At 38.9% G+C, this 17634-nt stretch overlaps 1 protein-coding gene across 1 annotated transcript; it reads right to left on the reverse strand.

Annotated features, from left to right (window-relative positions):
* Window positions 1–1265: 1265 nt before the first annotated feature.
* On the reverse strand, window positions 1266–17569 carry LOC132761106 (solute carrier family 22 member 2-like). Its single transcript, XM_060753677.2, has 10 exons — window positions 16811–17569; window positions 13930–14033; window positions 12487–12641; window positions 10698–10866; window positions 9344–9458; window positions 6653–6765; window positions 4618–4832; window positions 2893–3001; window positions 1982–2094; window positions 1266–1534 (listed from the first exon to the last, which is right to left on the reverse strand). Exons 1-10 carry the CDS (start codon window positions 17207–17209, stop codon window positions 1410–1412), a joined length of 1617 nt encoding a protein of 538 aa, XP_060609660.2. The 5' UTR covers window positions 17210–17569; the 3' UTR covers window positions 1266–1409.
* Window positions 17570–17634: the final 65 nt, after the last annotated feature.

Consider the following 17634-nt stretch of genomic DNA (forward strand, 5'->3'; position numbering starts at 1 on the left):
ATATTTTTCAAATTTAAATATCACTCTCCCATCAAGAATTTAAAGCACAAACTAGGCATTATATGTTACATGGTGGAAACGGTACTAGAGCTTAAACTGAGGCAGAAAGGGAAGGCAAAGTTGTTTACTGACCTTAATCAGCACCTCTTTAAGAAAAGGATTCAATGTTGGCAGCTTCTTAGCTTAGAAAAAAGTCAAGTTTTTTGATAGATTTGGTAAATGGAGATAAGAGTAGGAGAAATTCTTTGGGGTTCCAATGACATCTTTTGGAACTGCAATACAGACTCTTGCACACTATACATTTTAGCACATTTAGGGATATGATTTAATGCAGCATACTGGGAGCCCCCAGGTGGTGCAGCGGGTTAAACCACTGATCTGCTGAACTTGCTGACTGAAAGGTCAGCAGTTCTAATCCGGGGAGCGGGGTGAGCTCCCTCTGTTAGGCCCAGCTTCTGCCAACCTAGTTCAAATCATGTAAATGTGAGTAGATCAATAGATACCGCTCCAGCGGGAAGATAACAGCTCTCCATGCAGTCATGCCGGCCACATGACCTTGGAGGCATCTACGGATAACACCTGCTCTTTGGCTTAGAAATGAAGATGAGCACCTCCCCCCAGAGTCAGACACGACTAGACTTAATGTCAAGGGGAAACCTTTACTTTTATTAGTGCTATGAATCCACAATTACTACCACGGTTCCTTTCTACAGAATCCCAACCTTGGTAAGACCTAGAGCAGGCCAGTACAACCTGTGGCCCTCCAGGTGTTTTGAACTTCAGCTCCCAGAATTCCTGCCCATTAAACAAGCTGGCTATGGCTTCTGGGAGTTGGAGGCCCAAACACCTGGAGGGCTGCAGATTGTGCAGGCTTGCCCTGAAGCTCTCTAGCTAGGAATGAGAAATATCCCTCCCACAATTGCAAATCCCAGGGATCCACAGCCTTCAAATGAAAAACATAGTGCTATAATTTTGTAATGTAAAAGGGTTCCAAATTGTGATGTAACACCATTTTGTCCTAAGAATGTATCCAGGCTGCAATAAGATAAAAAGAATTATAAACAACTTCATCCATTCCATGTTGAAGTGAAAGACCCACCCCACCCTTGAATGTGTCTGCTAATAGAGACATTGCTAGTAACCACTTCTTTTTGAGGAGGGAGAACTAGGGAGGGGGGAATATGTTCAGCCCAAATGAGACAAGGGAGATGGATTATGTGTGTGACGCATGTTTCCCCACAAGACCATGTGAACTGAGCAGCCACTTCAAAGCTCTAGCTAATTTATTTATAAAAGTATGTTTATACAGTTCATCAGAGCTCTCGCCCCATAAAGTGGGTGTTTTCATTGCCTGCCTAAGCACCATTTATAGGCAACAGCTGAAAGAATACACATCAAATTGACTGTCTTCACTTAAGCTGTTTAGCATGGTATCGATGGAAGTTTTCTACATCATCAATGGTCTCCGGCAAGTTTCTTCCTTTGGTCTCAGGTAGAAGTAGCACTGATCCAGCAGCAACTATAGCAACTGCGGCTGCCATGAAATACATAAAAGGCAAAGTTAGAACCCATTATATTACATTTTATTTTTATGAAAATGGTATCTAGTTTCTTAATTCAATGGGACAAGCACACATGTGAGCTACAAAGAAAACTTGATGAATTGATTTAATGTGCATGGGCAGATTCCATGATCAAAATATGTCCTCCTAATTTTGTTATTTGACTATGTGTGCCTTCAATAGCACAAATAATAAAAATACGTTAGAAATATCTCTTTTTAAAATTAAAAAGCACTAACTATAGCAATAAAAAAACACAAGGCAGAAAAGTAAATATTTTTAACAAAACAAGACATTCGGTGCAACCTTATATGTATCTGCTTAGAGCCCAAGGGGACTTACCTTTTGGTAAGCAAACCTAGGATTACATAGCTTGGCATTAAAATGCTTCAGCAACCTGCAGTAGAGAGATTACTTACTGAAGACTAAAAGAGGTAGCTGGGGCCAGATCTCTGTCAGTCTGTACACAACAAATGGGGATATTATTCCACCAAAGTCACACAAGGAGGAACAGACCATCACACCTAAGTTTCTAATTTTCAAAAAGGAGAAAAGAATAACTTTAAAAGTTTGCGCACATGTATGCATAATAACCACAATATGTGTGTGACATAAAGCATACTATAGAGCTTGTATAACATTTATGGCTTAGAGACAGTTTCTTTCCAGTAGAGGAGGAAGAGATACCTACATTTCAAACATATTTTACAACATATAAAAAGATGTTGCTACATATCATTCATTTGTGGATAAGGAAAAGATTTGATTGTGTCCAAAGGCAACCATGGAAGGAAGGAAGGAAGGAAGGAAGGAAGGAAGGAAGGAAGGAAGGAAGGAAGGAAAATAAAATGGCCATAAATCAATGCCTGGTTGTGAAAAACCAGAGATGTGTGTTCATGTGTGTGTTGGTGCAGGAGGGTCCTGCAACCAAATTAAAAAGTGAATTTTACATAAAAAAAATAACTATCTAAAAAATCTGTTGTAACCACATTGAGTCCTAAATTTTGGGAAAAGAGGGATAATGATGACGATGATTTCCGAGGAGGTGTACCTCATGCAGGTCTTGGAAGTGGTATAATTGAATCCTATATCAATAATATTTTTGGAACACAGTTGACCAGGTGTTACTGAAATCACAGAGAGAACCAGCATAGACAAAGGGGGAAATGTGTAATATTTTCAGGTTGTGGTTGACTGCAGATAACTGAACACATAAAAAATGAACATGCCGATAAGGACTACACACAAATCTGTACTAATTGAATAATCCCAGATATATACCTGGAGCAGTTTCAAAAATTACCTCACCTGGTATGGTGAGCACACCTACCTGAGAAAAGTTGGATACAATTCTGTATTTACAAAGCACACCATTTCAAAAGCCATTGTGATTCCCAATCTCCCCAGGCTAGCTGCAATAATCTTCAGCCAGTGCATATCTGAAAAAGTAAACAATAGATAATTCTCCAAAATATCTCCTTGCAGGAAGACAATTAATAGTTACAATTAATTAATAACAAGATGGATTAAGCTTTTCTAGAGAACTGAAAGTAAATACTTTCCCATTTCTAAGCAATAAAAATCTCCAAGGGGACTGATAACATAATTTGACTGGACAATATTTTAATTTTGAATGGATGAGAATACACTTAGAGCTTTCTCACTTTTTGTGCTATTGGCATTACAAGCAACTAAGCAGAGCATAGTAGAGAAGGCTGTTGGGCTTTGCAGGTAAAGATGCACTTCTCCCAAAATGTTATTATATCCAATTTCCATAGGAAATCAGATACATGCACCTAGTATCAGGCTAACAAGTTGCTACTGATGCCTATGCTCACAGACCTAGTTATTCTAAGGTCAGCTATGTGTATGAACACGATATTTATGCTAATCAGATATGTATGGTGACCACCATCCATGTTCTTTTCAACAAGCATCTAGGCAACACCACAGGACAGGGAGGGAGTCCAGATATGCTCTCGCCATCCATCAAATGTAGTTCCAATCAGTTTTCCTCAGAGTCAGATCTTTTTCTGTGGATAGGCCATTCATGAAAGATGCTCAGCAACCTCATCAGATGGGGCAATTTCTCCGTCATACATCACTTGCTCTCCTCTTCCACCATGGAGCTCATTACATGATGCACATCAACTACCAGCCGGGCTCCATGGTGAAAGGGGAGAGTAAGCAATGTATGCTGCCATGGTGGCAACACGGGAGGTTTCCCATGTTGCCTTTGAAACAATTGGGGGGAGAGCCAGGTGCTGGACGCTTCTCCCCATGGGCGACGTGGGGCGTGGAGTGACGGGCCCTTCTGGGACCCCATGGATTCACCACAATATGTAGCGAATCCTGAAAGTAATGTGACAAGATTCCAAGACCTATGTTTTGGAGGTTTTCTTCCCCTGTCTGTACAGTGGATTTATTTTATGACAGCAGCCATCAGAAACTTGAGGGAACTAGTAATCGGCAAATATGTACTTTTTAAACTCTCTGATTTTTTAAAAAAAATAATAATATGCATTTACATAAGCACAGCATGTGTGTCTGAGAGGAAGAACTTTTAATTTTAATTTTAATTTCCATACTTTCCACATTCAAATTATTGATTTAATCCCAAGCCCCACATTCCTCCATTTCTCTTCTTTCCACTTTTTGCCCTATCCCTATTCCTCAATCTGCTTTGCATCCATGATCTTAAAGCAACCTTCAAGTTTTAACTTGCCTTTTCAGCAAACAGATTTCTACTATAAAACAGACAAATGTGGGTTCAAATGCTTAACCAGCATGGGGGAGATTCTCTGCCCCCAAATGATCTTTGCTTTGCATCCCTGATACTAAATTGAACTTGTATGTGTCACTTTTCCTTCACCTGTTGTATACCTTTGGTTCCCTCTACTGTTAGCTGTCATTAATTGAAAGCAAACTGGCTCTTCTTTAGTAGGCAAGAAATCCATTTGAGCACCAACAGGTTTACACTTTGCTTATTGAGTTTCCAAGTTCTGCCCTAAGTCAAAGTAATTGAAATGTATATCAACAAATATGCTTAACTTGCCTTCTGGGGTAAAAGCTGCAACGAGGCAAGCAATGCCTGCCATCAGATTGGCTACAGCCCAGGGATAGCGGCGACCCACTCGCTCTGTTGTGAACACAAGGATGGCAGCTGCTGGAAATTCAACAATGGAGGAGTACAAAAAATCAAGGTAGACATTGTCTCCAGAAACTCCCACGTGCATGATTAGTCCTTGGTATGTTATGGCACTTGTGAACCTAGGAAAAAAGAGCAACATTAGTTAACTATCTAGAAATGTGTTACTTGATGATAAGATCAATTTTTAAAGATATAATTAATTAGGTTTTCAAATTATATTTCACCACCTTTCAAGTAGGGAAAATGATTTATAATAGGAGCATGCTGCATGGTTAGAGCTAGACATGTCTGATCTGACCTCCATAGATTTTTGTAAATTTGTTTAATTCCCTGTGAGAAAAGTTATATCCTCATGGATGGAAGGCAAGACTGACTCCCTAATAGGGTTTCAAAGCAAAGACTAGCAATTAAAATTAAGGGGAAGGTTATAGTGGAGAAAAATTAAGAATCACTCAACTTATATTGGTGAGGGTGAAAGGATAGTTAGTGATTTGAATTGTGCTAAATATTGGGAGACATAAGAAGCATAAAAGGTATTTGTATATTTGGGTCAACAAGGAGGGGGTGGAGAGGGACAGAAGGCGCATAACCCCAGGGAGTTATCTGGAAGATGGCAAAAAGAAGTCTCTTAGCTGTTCCTCCCACAGGAATTGGGGAGAAAATGAATTGCAGAAGAGGAGGGGAAGGAACAGTAAAAGAAAAAAACAGGTCAGTTATAAAGAGACATGAGATCATGACATCTTTAATAAATACACAAATAAATGTAGATGGATGAATTAAACATTATGTCCATAAACACAAATGGTTTACACTCACAAATTAAGAAGCATAGATTATGTAAACTTATAAGAGATAATCAAATAAATATAGCTCTCCTGCAGGAGATACATAAAAGGAGGAATAGGATTGTTGAATTTTAGAAATTGGGAAACTCAGCTAGAATCTAGATCAGTGGTTCACAACCTGTGGCTCCCCAGATGTTTTGGCCTTCAACTCCAAGAAATCCTAACAGCTGGTAAACTGGCTGGGATTACTGTGAGTTGTAGGCCAAAACACCTGGGAACCCACAGGTTGAGAACCACTGATCTAGAGGCACAAATAAATCCTGAAAGGTAGCTATACTAATAAAGGACGATTTGAACTTTCAACTAGAAAAAGTAATAAAATACTCAGATGAGAGGTTCATTATGAAAAGAGGGACTTTAAATAAAGGACTTTAAAGTCTCAATAATAAGTGTTTGTCTCCCAAAACAGATGCAAATAAGTTATATCAACAAAACTATATATATCTCAGAGAAGTTAATGAAAGAAAAGAAGAAAGAATGGATTTTCCCATATATTTCTCTCACAGATAAAATAATTTTACCACATAAGATTATTTTTTGGTAGGGAGCAACAAAGTACTGCTAATAAAGGATTTAATAGTCAGGGGGCAGTGGCCAGGAGACCATGATCCCTTGTTTCTAAAATTGGGCTATGATATCCAGAAAACTGAAAAAAGTGACAAAAATGTATGTTAGTTAAGAATGATTTCCAAATTAATTCAATACATAATACAGAAAGATTGGGAATCTTTGTTAAATGTAATGGCATTTATTCTCAGGAACAATAGTATGAAATGCATCACTTTCTCCCAGTGCTTAGATACCAGCATTAAATCTTTCATGTTAGCATATACTAGTATTTTTAGCCAGCATACTAAATACTAGTAGCGATGTAAAATGCCCATAACCCCACTTACACTGAAGCAATTATCTGTAACTGGTCTTTGTGCTGAAAGAGGTTTCCCATTCTTGCTCTCTTCCATTCTCAACTTTAAATGCTAGAATTTCATGGGAATCAATTTTCACTCAACCAGGTATACATATGTGCAGGACAGGCATATAGAAGGCTTGCAAGGGAATAAAATTTTAAAAACCTGAAACAAAGGGTTTCTTACCAGTTATACATTAAAATAAGTGTGTATTTTCTCATCTGAGGTGTTCTTACAAGATCAATCACAGAAGGATTCTGTTTTGCATCTTTTTCATTGTCTCCTTCAAGATTGATACTCTGTAAGATAACGGTTCTAAAATTAATGAAGAGCAGCGTATTTGGCTCGTTTTATAGCTGTTATAGATGATGAACATTAAATAAGCATAGGGCATTTTCCAAAAAACCACAAATATGGCTGACTTTGTTTCTTGTTATCTGACAATATTAGATGTTAATGTTTTTAAGTTTGATATCAAGCATCTATCACTGATATTTTACATCATATGAAAGTTAACATGCAATGCCACTGAATAATTAACAGTATTTTTATTATTACCATTGATTGTATCCAAGAGTCTTTATTTACCAGTGGACTGTGAACCCCCTTGAGTCACCTCTGGTTGAGAAAGGCGGTATACAAATGCGGTAAGTAAGTAAGTAAGTAAGTAAATAAATAGACACCACTGGTAGAAGTATTTCCTTCTGCATCTGAAACCCGCAATCAGATGGTGGAGAGCAAGATCTACTGGCAGATGAGAAGTGACGTGATCTTGACATCAAACAAGAATTCAGAGTGTCAAGCTCTTCCTGATACCTTGATTGTAGTCTTTGCTCTGCATGAAATGGACTGAGCCACACAGCAGAGCCTCTATCTTTCTTGGAGACTTCAGGGCCCTTTCCTTCAATTATTCTTCATTTTTTGAAGTCTGCTGAATCAAATGAGGACTCAGCAAGCAATCTGAGATCTGTTCCAACTCGTCCATTGGTACATCTGCTTCACCTTCTGAGGAAGATAAACTCTCAAGGAGGGGTGGGGGATGACTTTTTTTTCTCACCATGGCTCCCCTCTACAAAGCAGAGGGGTCCCAGTTTCACTGGATAGTATTGATGGAATTGCTAATACCAAGTCTGGAGCATGGACATTGGAGACATCTTGCCAAGACCATTCATCCAGCCCACATTCAACCCAATCCACCAAGTACTATAGGTAACCACAGTGATGGGAAGCACCCACAATCTCAGCCACATGATATTCTTCCCCATCATTCACTATGATCAAGGGTAGGAGAGTTTTGGGTCCTGGAAAAAATTTGCCAAAGCAGAAGGAACCAGGGGGGACCAATGGAATCCAGGATAGCTGGGTTGAAGTGGAGGAAATTGGAGCCAAAAGATGACAGGATTAATCTAGGCAATGATGAAAACAGATTTTTGAACCAAGTGTCTAGCTTCTAGCTAAGGCAGCACAAGATGAGACGTTTAGTGGGAAAGCAGATTGTCCCAACCTGAAGGTCAACAGGTTATGTTTGCAACGTGTTATCAGCAGGTTTTTTTTGCCCACTCAGTCTGTTCCTGGAGAAGTGCATGCATTGCATGTAGTTCCTTTTGAGAACTAGTCTGCTGCTGTCAATGAGGAAACTGGGAGGGCATTCATAATTTGAATAGGAAAAGGTTCTTTGAGATAGAAAAGTGGTATAAATTGTTGTAAGCTAATTCAGGAATGTGAAGCAATTCTGCCCAGTAGTTATCATGCTAGTAGTTTATACAGCACCGTTGTTATTATTCCTATGATTCTATCATTCCAATGTAGTATTGGAATGTTTGCCTGAGATGTGAAGAAGACAGAATTGCATCTGTCAGAACCAGACTATGAATTGGGGACCATAGTGTAACACAACATCAATTGGTAATTGAAAAATGCTCTGAAGAATCAAGCCTGTAGTGTCCTTGGCAGAAGACATTATATGTCTTCCTAGGTGCATAAAGTAAGCCATCTTTGAAAACCAGTCACCATTAAAATGGTGGTATGGTTCTTCAAGGACAAAAAAATCTGTGTTGAAATCCAGGGATAGTATTTTCCAATGCCTTAGGAGCTGGCAGGCTACAGCAAACCTGTTGGCTTGCTAGGTAGATCGTATGCTTGATGGCAGATTGGGAAGGCTTAAACATAATGGTCCATGTCTGCACTCAAAGGAATCAGAAATCCTGAATCATAATGTGGAGGGTTTTAAACAGAACAAAATGTTCTGTAGCCTGAGTATTGTGGCACTGATATACGTATAACATTTATGGCAGGAAGCCTGGGAAAATGTAAAGTTGGTTGTGATGATACAGAAGTCCATTCCAAATAGTATATCTAATTTTTCCTTTGTGGCCATCATTGTGAGTTCTTAACATCAGGCTTGTGCAAAGATGAGAGTTTGATGTTTACATTACTCCAGAATGTTGGAAAGTGTAAGTAAGTGCTGCAGCAAGTTCTCTGGCTATTGAATAAACCAAGTCCAATTCCTGGTCCTTTGGTGTCATATAGTCAGATTTCCTGGAAAGGGCATTGGTTATCCAGTTCTGCAAACGAATAATATAGCCAACTTTGAAATTAAATCAGATGAAGAACTGTGACCTATTTGTTACTGATTAAACTAGTTGGCAGATTATGCTGTCTGGAAAGATTCCAGCTTGCAGCAATCAGTGCGAAGTTGTATTGGGTGCATAGTGACCCACAACAAATGCCACCATGTTTCAAATGCTGCCCTTATCCCAGATAATGTAATTCCTTTAAATTTGAGTCTACTACTACTGCAAATGCCACCATCAGTGTTATTCATTTAACAGCATACCAGAGATGTTCTTCATTGTATATGTAACATTTGACATTCACCTCAAAATAGGGAGGTAGGGTTTTCCTGTTCTTTTTTGCAATATCACCCACAATTTCCATAGCTTTGGCATTCTGTCCTCGAGAGATCAGCCATCTAGGTGATTCGGGAAGGCACCTACAGGAAACAAGGCAGTAGAATAGCAAAGGGTCCTCCTATTCCAGAGAAGCCTGTAGCAGAGAGACTCACGGGGCAAAATCATCATAGCAGCTGGTAATACAGACATGCTTGTATTAAAGCAGTGGTTCTCAACCTGGGGTCCCTAGATGTTTTTGGCCTACAACTCTCAGAAATCCCGGCCAGTTTACCAGCTGTTATGATTTCTGGGAGTTGAAGGCCAAAAACATCTGGAGACCCCAGGTTGAGAACCAGTATATTAAAGCCTTCTAAATTTATTCAATGTGTGTTAAAACAAGCTGTCAAGCTCCAATAGTGCGTCACAACAGAACTATAACTGAGACTACTTTGCCATGGTCCTTTATTGGTGGCAGGCAATCTTATGCTGAAGCAAGCAGATAAACCCAACTTACTATGTGAGCTCATATACGTAGTTGGGTGAAGAGTTGCCTGGCTGTGTTAAGCCCTCATCTGAATTGAACCTAGACTTCTACATAGCCGTTGCATCAAACTTAGAATATTCACACTATTATGATGGCTGATTGTATTAGATCTGTCTCCTGAGACATTGTGAATAACATGTGTAATATTTTAATGATCTGTGTAATCTTCAACCCATCTTGCATGTTGACAAAACCTCCCCTAAATTCCTCCTTTCATCTGCTGCAGTTTCACCAACTTGGCCATTTACTTGCTTGTGAAGAACAGAGGAAGAGCCAGTGCGGCATACTGCAGCTAAAACACAGGAAGACCGGGATTCAAATCCTTCTTAACCAAAAAAGCCCACTAGGTGACCCTGGGCGATTCATACTCTCTTAGGCTCAAAATAAAAAGGCCATGGCTAATTGTCTCTGAACAAATCTTGAAAAAAACCCATGATAGGTCTACTTTTGGGGGGCCCTACATCAGAAATAGCATGAAGACATGCAACCACAATGAAGAATGGAGGGAATGCAGCAATGTCCCTCTATGTTCCCTTAGCTAGAAAGACAGCAATGATGTCCAAAGGACCTCCAGGAGGTCCCAGATGACACCATAGGCAGGAACATAGCTATGATAGCTAAACGGCTGACTGCCCCATGGTGCCATCAACAATTGCGACCCAAGATTACTTTTTTCTATATAGCCCAGAACTTTACAGCTTTATCTGAGGTTCAGTTTCTTGGCAGTACAATGTAGACATTTTTTTCAGGAAATACTGGCATAGAAATAGGGGAATGGCACTTAAGACCATCTTACCAGTAGTAGAGCAAAAGTAGAAAAGTCGGCAGAGTGACAGCAAGTTGAAGCCACCGCCAATGGGGAATTGCATAAGCCAAAGCATCGAGGATCAGGAGACCAATAGCAAATGCCGCTTGATAGAGAATGGCCACAGTCCTCCGGTAGCTTGCACCAACAATTTCTGTGACTGCAAAAATAAAGGATTTGTTTCCACATTAATCTAGTCATACCAAAATAATGAAATACAGATGAAATTCAGGTTTCATGTAGAAAGAAAGAGGGCTGTGTGTGTGAATGTTTTGAGAGTATTATCAGCATAGTCATACTTATTTCAAGTACTGAACAGCTTTAGTAATAGAAGACGTGCTTTATAAAGGGATGAAATGGAATCCTGCGACTATTATTTCAACTTAGGCAGGTCAATCTATAGCTATACAGTAACAAAGGGGTCCCTTCTTTTACCTTTCATATTTTCACTAATGGTTGGGCAGTTGGTACAAGAGGTAAATTATTACTAAGGCCTAAAGCCAGCTCTTGCAACCAAACTTGCTTTTCTTTTATCCTGTGCCAGTCAAAAGCACCTCTGTAGCTTTTAGAGCACATTTTGGGGAGTGTCATATGTTGGGGTAAGTACAGGGAAAAAGAAATTGCCTCTATTGTTCTACTGACACAAATAGTTCTATAAGTGGAATGACCGAATTGGGCACTAGCCTATGACTGGTAAAAAAAATGCACACATGAAAATGCAGATTTCGCAAGAATTCAGAGATGTCTTTTCCTGAAATTATGGATCTGTTTGTTCTGAGATCTGTTGACACTGCTGTGTTTTAATCTGAATTGTTTTTAATCCTAATAATGTTTAATACTGTTTTTTTCTATATTAATACATTTTAAATTGTAGTGTAATGCTTTTAATGTTAGCCACTTTGAGTCTCCTTATGGAGACAAAAAGCGGGATATAAATAAACATAAACATAAACATAAACATAAACATAATAATAATAATAATAATAATTTTCTAGTTTCATGATGAGCATGCTGAGCATTGTAGTTCCTTGAAGCTGTGCTCAGGGACATTACCCCACATTATTCCCACAACACAGGGTAATGGGAATTTACCATCGTGCTGACAGGTGGCTTTGTGCAGCCACTGGCATCAAACCATTACAGCGCTGCTGCCATGTGAAACCGGAATTCCAGGCAGGCAGTGTAACTCCACTTTCCCACTATGTTACTCCATTTTACTTTGTTATTATTTTTATTAATATTTTTACAATTGAATTCAGTTTACTTTCAGCTTTACAGTTTTAATTTGATAGCTAATTTTTGTTGTACTTCAACAAATTGCAAATCCAATTTAATCAGAGACTTTGGCAGAACAAAAAAGAGGGGCATGTGCATGCAAGGATGGCTTCCTTATACAACCTGCAACAGCAGATACAACCTAAAGTGTTTTGCTGCCTGAAAGAATGAAACAAATTGCATCCTTTCCCTTTGTCTCCAGGTCAAGGGACACAACTAGCCAAAACCTACCAAGTTTTCTGAACACAAGAGACAGAAAATTCCAGAAAAATCTTTCATCTCTATTCCTAGCAGTAAAAATATTTTTAAAATCAGGAAAAATCCCCAAAATCTGCTGCCCTCCTCCCAATTCTGTGGCCTGATATATATGACTGGCCCAGTGGAATTTTCTGATAATGAACGATCGCTTCCGTAGCATCCCTAGATCGTTAATCCACTAATGTGGCACCACTTCAAATTCTTTCATCTTCAGCAATACCCTCCTCAGGGAAAGGGCCAGACGTACTAAGGATGTAGCCTGCTGTCCAGCTGCCCTTGCCAACGAGTCCCTGCATGAAGCGGAATATGACAGTCCATATGTAGTTTGGTGCCACAGCCACCAGGACTCCTGCAATCGAAGTTACCAGGGTTGTAATTAGGACACTTGTCTTGCGGCCAAACCTACAAAAAAGGGAATGGCAAACGTAATTTATACAGTTTAGGATACATGTAAAAGTCATGCAAAGGCATTGAGCAACATTTTCTGAAGCACAAATGCTTTTATTTCTGTGGATAAAGTCTCATGTTGAGGTGTGACAAGTGACTGTTCCTATATTACTAGGTTCTATTACTCTGTTTTCAAAAGCAGCCAAATGTTCTTGTATAGTGTGAGTAAAAAATACACAAGCTGGGTTTCCAAATCTTGGGAACCACCAGTTTCTACAACAATCATTTTGATTGCTCAAAATAAACATTTACTCCTTTATGAACAGCAGGAGTTCAATCACACTATAGCGTTATTGCTCTCTTATTTCATTTGGTTTCATTCTATGAAGTCCTAGGGCTGAGAGGCAGATTTAGCATTCTCATCCAGAACACTAAATTATAAACCAAAAGATTTATAGGATGGAACACTGGCTGTTTAAGTGGAATAATAACCCTAATGGTCTAGCATGAATCATCCCCAGATGTCCACTGCAACACCAATTTCTCTGAAAACATTTGCAAACTGGCAATATTATCTTTTCAGAATTAAATTAAGAATACATGAAAAAAAAATTTCCAGAAATTGCTGTCACAAATTAAGATCAGTCTGTAACACTTCAATAACATTCCAAAACTACAGCTCTACATCAGTTAAGGAAATAGGTACATTCCTGGGCATTTTGGCTTTAGCAGAAACTTTGTACAAGGAAGAAGTAACATGAAAAGAATAGAGATAGGTTTCTACACTCCTAAAAAGGAACGGGTACAGTATGTTTCAGTAAATTTCCCCTATGATTTTCATTTTAAAATATCCCCTCTCTCTCCTTTTCTCTCTGCTTTGCTCTTTATACATGCTAAGTATGGAATTCTAGAGGCAGCTGCTGCATATATTGCCTGTTGTAGGAATGCACATACAACTAAAACAATATCAACTAGAGTAGAATATCATTCCTTCCCAACTTGAGCTTTATTGCATTTTTGCAGCAGACACACTAGTGCAACCTGGCAATGAAAGTATGTGTTTCTACACCCTCATTCATTCATTCATCCTCCTCCCAATACCAACGGGGCTAAAAAAATAACTTCCAACTAGACAGAAGATGAGAAGGAAATGTGGTTAGACTTGTAAAAAAGACTTTATAAAAAAGAGCTTTTTTGTTAGAGGTTTAATTGAGATATGCCTATAAGTCGTTCTAAATTCCAGCATAGTTAGACAATTTAAGCAAATTTGATCTGAAATTGTTTTCTGTCCTTTTCTACTTACCTGTCTGCTATGTAGCCAACATATACAGACCCAAGGCAAAATCCAACATTCACACATGCCTGAAACACATCTAGCTTCCAGGAGTCTTTACACACCAAGTCAAACTATAGAGACACAAATAGACAGAAAACAATGAACAATAAATTTTCTTCTTTAGTAATGGGGTCACCAATTTGATAGAGAAAGCTGCAATGTGACTGAAATCCAGTCCCATACTAAATAGCAACAGAGGTACAATTTCTGCACACAGAATGTCTGACAACCTCCTTTTTCATACAGAATTTATTTTTAAGAGCAGTTGTACATTTTTGGCATCCCCTATCTGAAATTCCAAAATCCAGAACTCTGTACTACAAATCCCAGTTGTTCTCATGGGTGGTTGAGATAGTGATGCCTATGGTTTCATGCATAAAATTATTTTAAAATCACATAAAATTACCAAAAGATGATGTGTATAAGGTATATATGAAGTTTGTTTCCAAAAGGGAAAAAATGAATTATATGTTGTTGGTTAGGAGTCAAATATTATGTGTAGATCAAAACTTTCAGAATGTATCAAAACACTGACTTCAATACAGAACTTAGACCATTTCATAGTAAAAGACTTCCTGTCATCAGCACTGGATTTTTTTTATTATTATTCCTGTAAAATTTGTTTAGGTGGATTTCGTACCTTTTGGAAACAAGTTCTACAGATATGAAATATTTATGGATTTTGTCTTGGGAAGTTCCATCACCAAGAGATTTCATAATGTATTCAAAAATAAATTGCTGACCCTAAAAGCCTTTTGGATAAGGGAGACCAAGTAGTTATTATCTCAGTGAAATTCGTCTCAAAAGTGTTTAGCTATAACAATGATAAAAGTTTTGTTTTTGTTCCACTCTGCTTCTCTTCTTTTCCAACCAATTATATCCATGCTATTAAGCACTTGAAAAGCTATTGAACATAAATTTTTAAGTATGATAAACATTGGTTTGGAAGTGGAAAGCATAACTTTTTAGGGCTGAGTAATATTTTTTTTTCTTTATTCCAGAAAGAAAACATTGAGTTTTGTGCAAATCTGTTATAGCAGGTTAAGTTGATTTGAAATTTTGTTGTTGTTTATTTGTTCAGTTGCTTCCGACTCCTTGTGACCTCGTGGACCAGCTCACACCAGAGCTCCCTGTCGGCTGTGGCCACCCCCAGCTCCTTCAAGGTCAAGTCATTCACTTAAAGGATAATATCTATTCATCTTGCCCTTGGTTGGCCCATCTTCCTTTTTCCTTCCATTTTCCCCAGCATCATTATCTTCTCCAAGCTTTCCTGTCTTCTCATTATGTGGCCAAAGTACTTAATCTTTGCCTCTAATATCCTTCCTTCCAGTGAGTAGTTGGGCGTTATTTCCTAGAGTAGGGACTCATTTGATCTTCTTGTGGTCCAAGCCATGCTCAGAATTTTCCTCTAACACCACAGTTCAAATGCCTCTAACTTCCTTCACTCAGCCTCCCTTATGGTTCAGCTCTCGCATCCATAGGTTACTACAGGGAATACCATTGCTTGAACTATGCTTTATGGTTCAAATAAAGCCAATGTTTAAGAATAAAATTTGTAAGTCAGGGACTTTGCACAGTAGGCCTATTAGAGACCCCTTTACCGAATAACTTAAGATAAAAAGGCAAAAATGTAAGAGGAGCATGCTACCAAAGAATATACTGCCAAGAAGAAAGACAGAAACCTAAGTAAAATCAATCCCAAAATATGCATATGCCCCTTCATCTGAACAACTGAACTCGAGCACTGTCATTGAGTACCATTATTGCACTTTCCCCTTCCTTCCTCTTAATCCCCATTCCTTGTGCTTTCCAATCTTTAGACTGTAAACCTGAGAGCTGGGAGTGGTTTGATAAACCGCTGTGGAGCCATTGTTTATGGATGAAGGATGGGTTAGTAAAAACTCTCAATGAAACAAAATCATGCCTTGTTTGTTACATTCATATCCCAGCTTTCCATCAAAGAACATGGCAGCTCTCTTCTACCACTTTTTGTCCGTACAACAACACTGTCAATTCGATTAGAGTAAGAGAAAATGATTCACCCAAGATCATCCTGTGGGATTCATAGCTCAGGAGGGACACAAACCATGACCTCACCTTATCCAGTATGACACCACCATACTAACTCTGGCAAAAGCTTGGCATTGTGCATGCCTGCCTTTTCATGCTCCCTGAATGTCAGTAAGAAATCTTCAGGGATACACATAGGGCTCAAGCTGGGGAAAGGGACATCAGCACTCATGTAAGTCCTGTCCCAAATTTTTCTAACACCTAGATATTGGATATTAAGTGTAAAGGTTCAAGAGGACTCTCCAACCAAGTTCAGCTGTAACTGAATTATTTTGAAAGGCTTAATGACATGACCTTCTTTCTCTTTTTAATTTATATCTGCTACTTTAGGAAACAATTCTCTAAACTTAATCAAAATAGCAATCACATTTTATATGCACTTGCTCCTTTGTACAGCTCCCACCCCATCCACCCCTGCCTTGGTCATATAATTACATTTACTTTTTCTAAATTGGTGACATCTGCAAATTTGAAATACAACTCTGATCATGATAACCACTGATTGTATTGGGCTGGAGCTGATGATAGGTTGATACTTTTGTTCTGGAGGCTGTCCAGCACATTGCAGATTGTCATTTATATTGTTCCTTGACCTTAGTACAGTCCTGGAGAGCTTTGGACTCATGTTTTGGATTTCAACTTCCAGAAGCTGCAGCTAGCATGGCAAATGGTTGGGGATTCTGGGCAGACAAAGTTTGAGTTTCTTTCCCTTGTTCTAAGCTGCTCAGTGTAAACACATGCAAAAATTAAGGAGAAACATCTCTGTGACTTTACTTACCTCACTCACAATGGACTGTATTGAAGAATCGTAAAGCCAACCATCTTGGCAAGTGGTGAGAGGAATGCTGCCATTCAGATGGCTGAAGTTTTCCAATGGGTTAGTACAGCTTAGTTCGGTTGCATTCCAATCCACATTGTATCTCATGCATTGCTGGATGAAAGCCTCTCCCTTTGGAACAGTATAATTCAATTCCTCTTCAAGAGTCCAGCCACACCTGCGTCTTAACTCAGCCACTCCAGGATTCAGACATCGGTGCTCCGGTATAAAGCCTAGAAAAACAACTCCAATATAGACTGGGGCAAAGGCTGCAGAGAGGAGGCAAATGAGGAAAAAGGCTCTTTTCTGGAACAGATCAAACTCCCCGACGTGCTCTAAAATGTCATCCAAGTTTGGCATTTTGGACTAGAATTGTTTTTCCCACTTCAGCATTTAATCGTGCTGAGGGTAAATGAGCTTAAATAACAAGCTATTTGATTAAAAGCCAAAGAGTTAGTTGATAAATTATTAAGTCACCTATTGTAACTTTTATATAAGTTTCATGGGCAGGAGGAAGACAGTCCTCTTCAGGATGGAAAAAGCCATTCTTCATGGCACAAACCAAGAAGGTTCATTGCTAAATTTTTATTAAGTACCTCAGATATTGCTGTTTCCTCTTGTTTCACATGACATAGCCAATATTATTTAGGAATCTAGGAGCAAAGGGGCAAACACAGGGAGACCAGGAGATCAGAGTGAAAGAAAACACTGACTCATGGCAAAGCAATTTGAGGGAGGCAAGCAAACGGAGCCCACCCCCTTCCTCTTGGTATCTTTGTCCAGCC

Source organism: Anolis sagrei, chromosome 1 (assembly GCF_037176765.1).
Source record: "Anolis sagrei isolate rAnoSag1 chromosome 1, rAnoSag1.mat, whole genome shotgun sequence".
NCBI classification, from domain to species: domain Eukaryota; kingdom Metazoa; phylum Chordata; class Lepidosauria; order Squamata; family Dactyloidae; genus Anolis; species Anolis sagrei.

Excerpts from the sequence above, each read along its gene's own strand:
- LOC132761106 (XM_060753677.2), bottom strand. The coding sequence starts at position 17,209 with ATGCCAAACTTGGATGACATTTTAGAGCACGTCGGGGAGTTTGATCTG. Across the intron at positions 14,034-16,810 it reads TACAGTCCATTGTGAGTGAG|TTTGACTTGGTGTGTAAAGA; the intron begins GTAAGTAAAGTC and ends GTGTCTCTATAG. Across the intron at positions 12,642-13,929 it reads GTTGGCTACATAGCAGACAG|GTTTGGCCGCAAGACAAGTG; the intron begins GTAAGTAGAAAA and ends CCTTTTTTGTAG.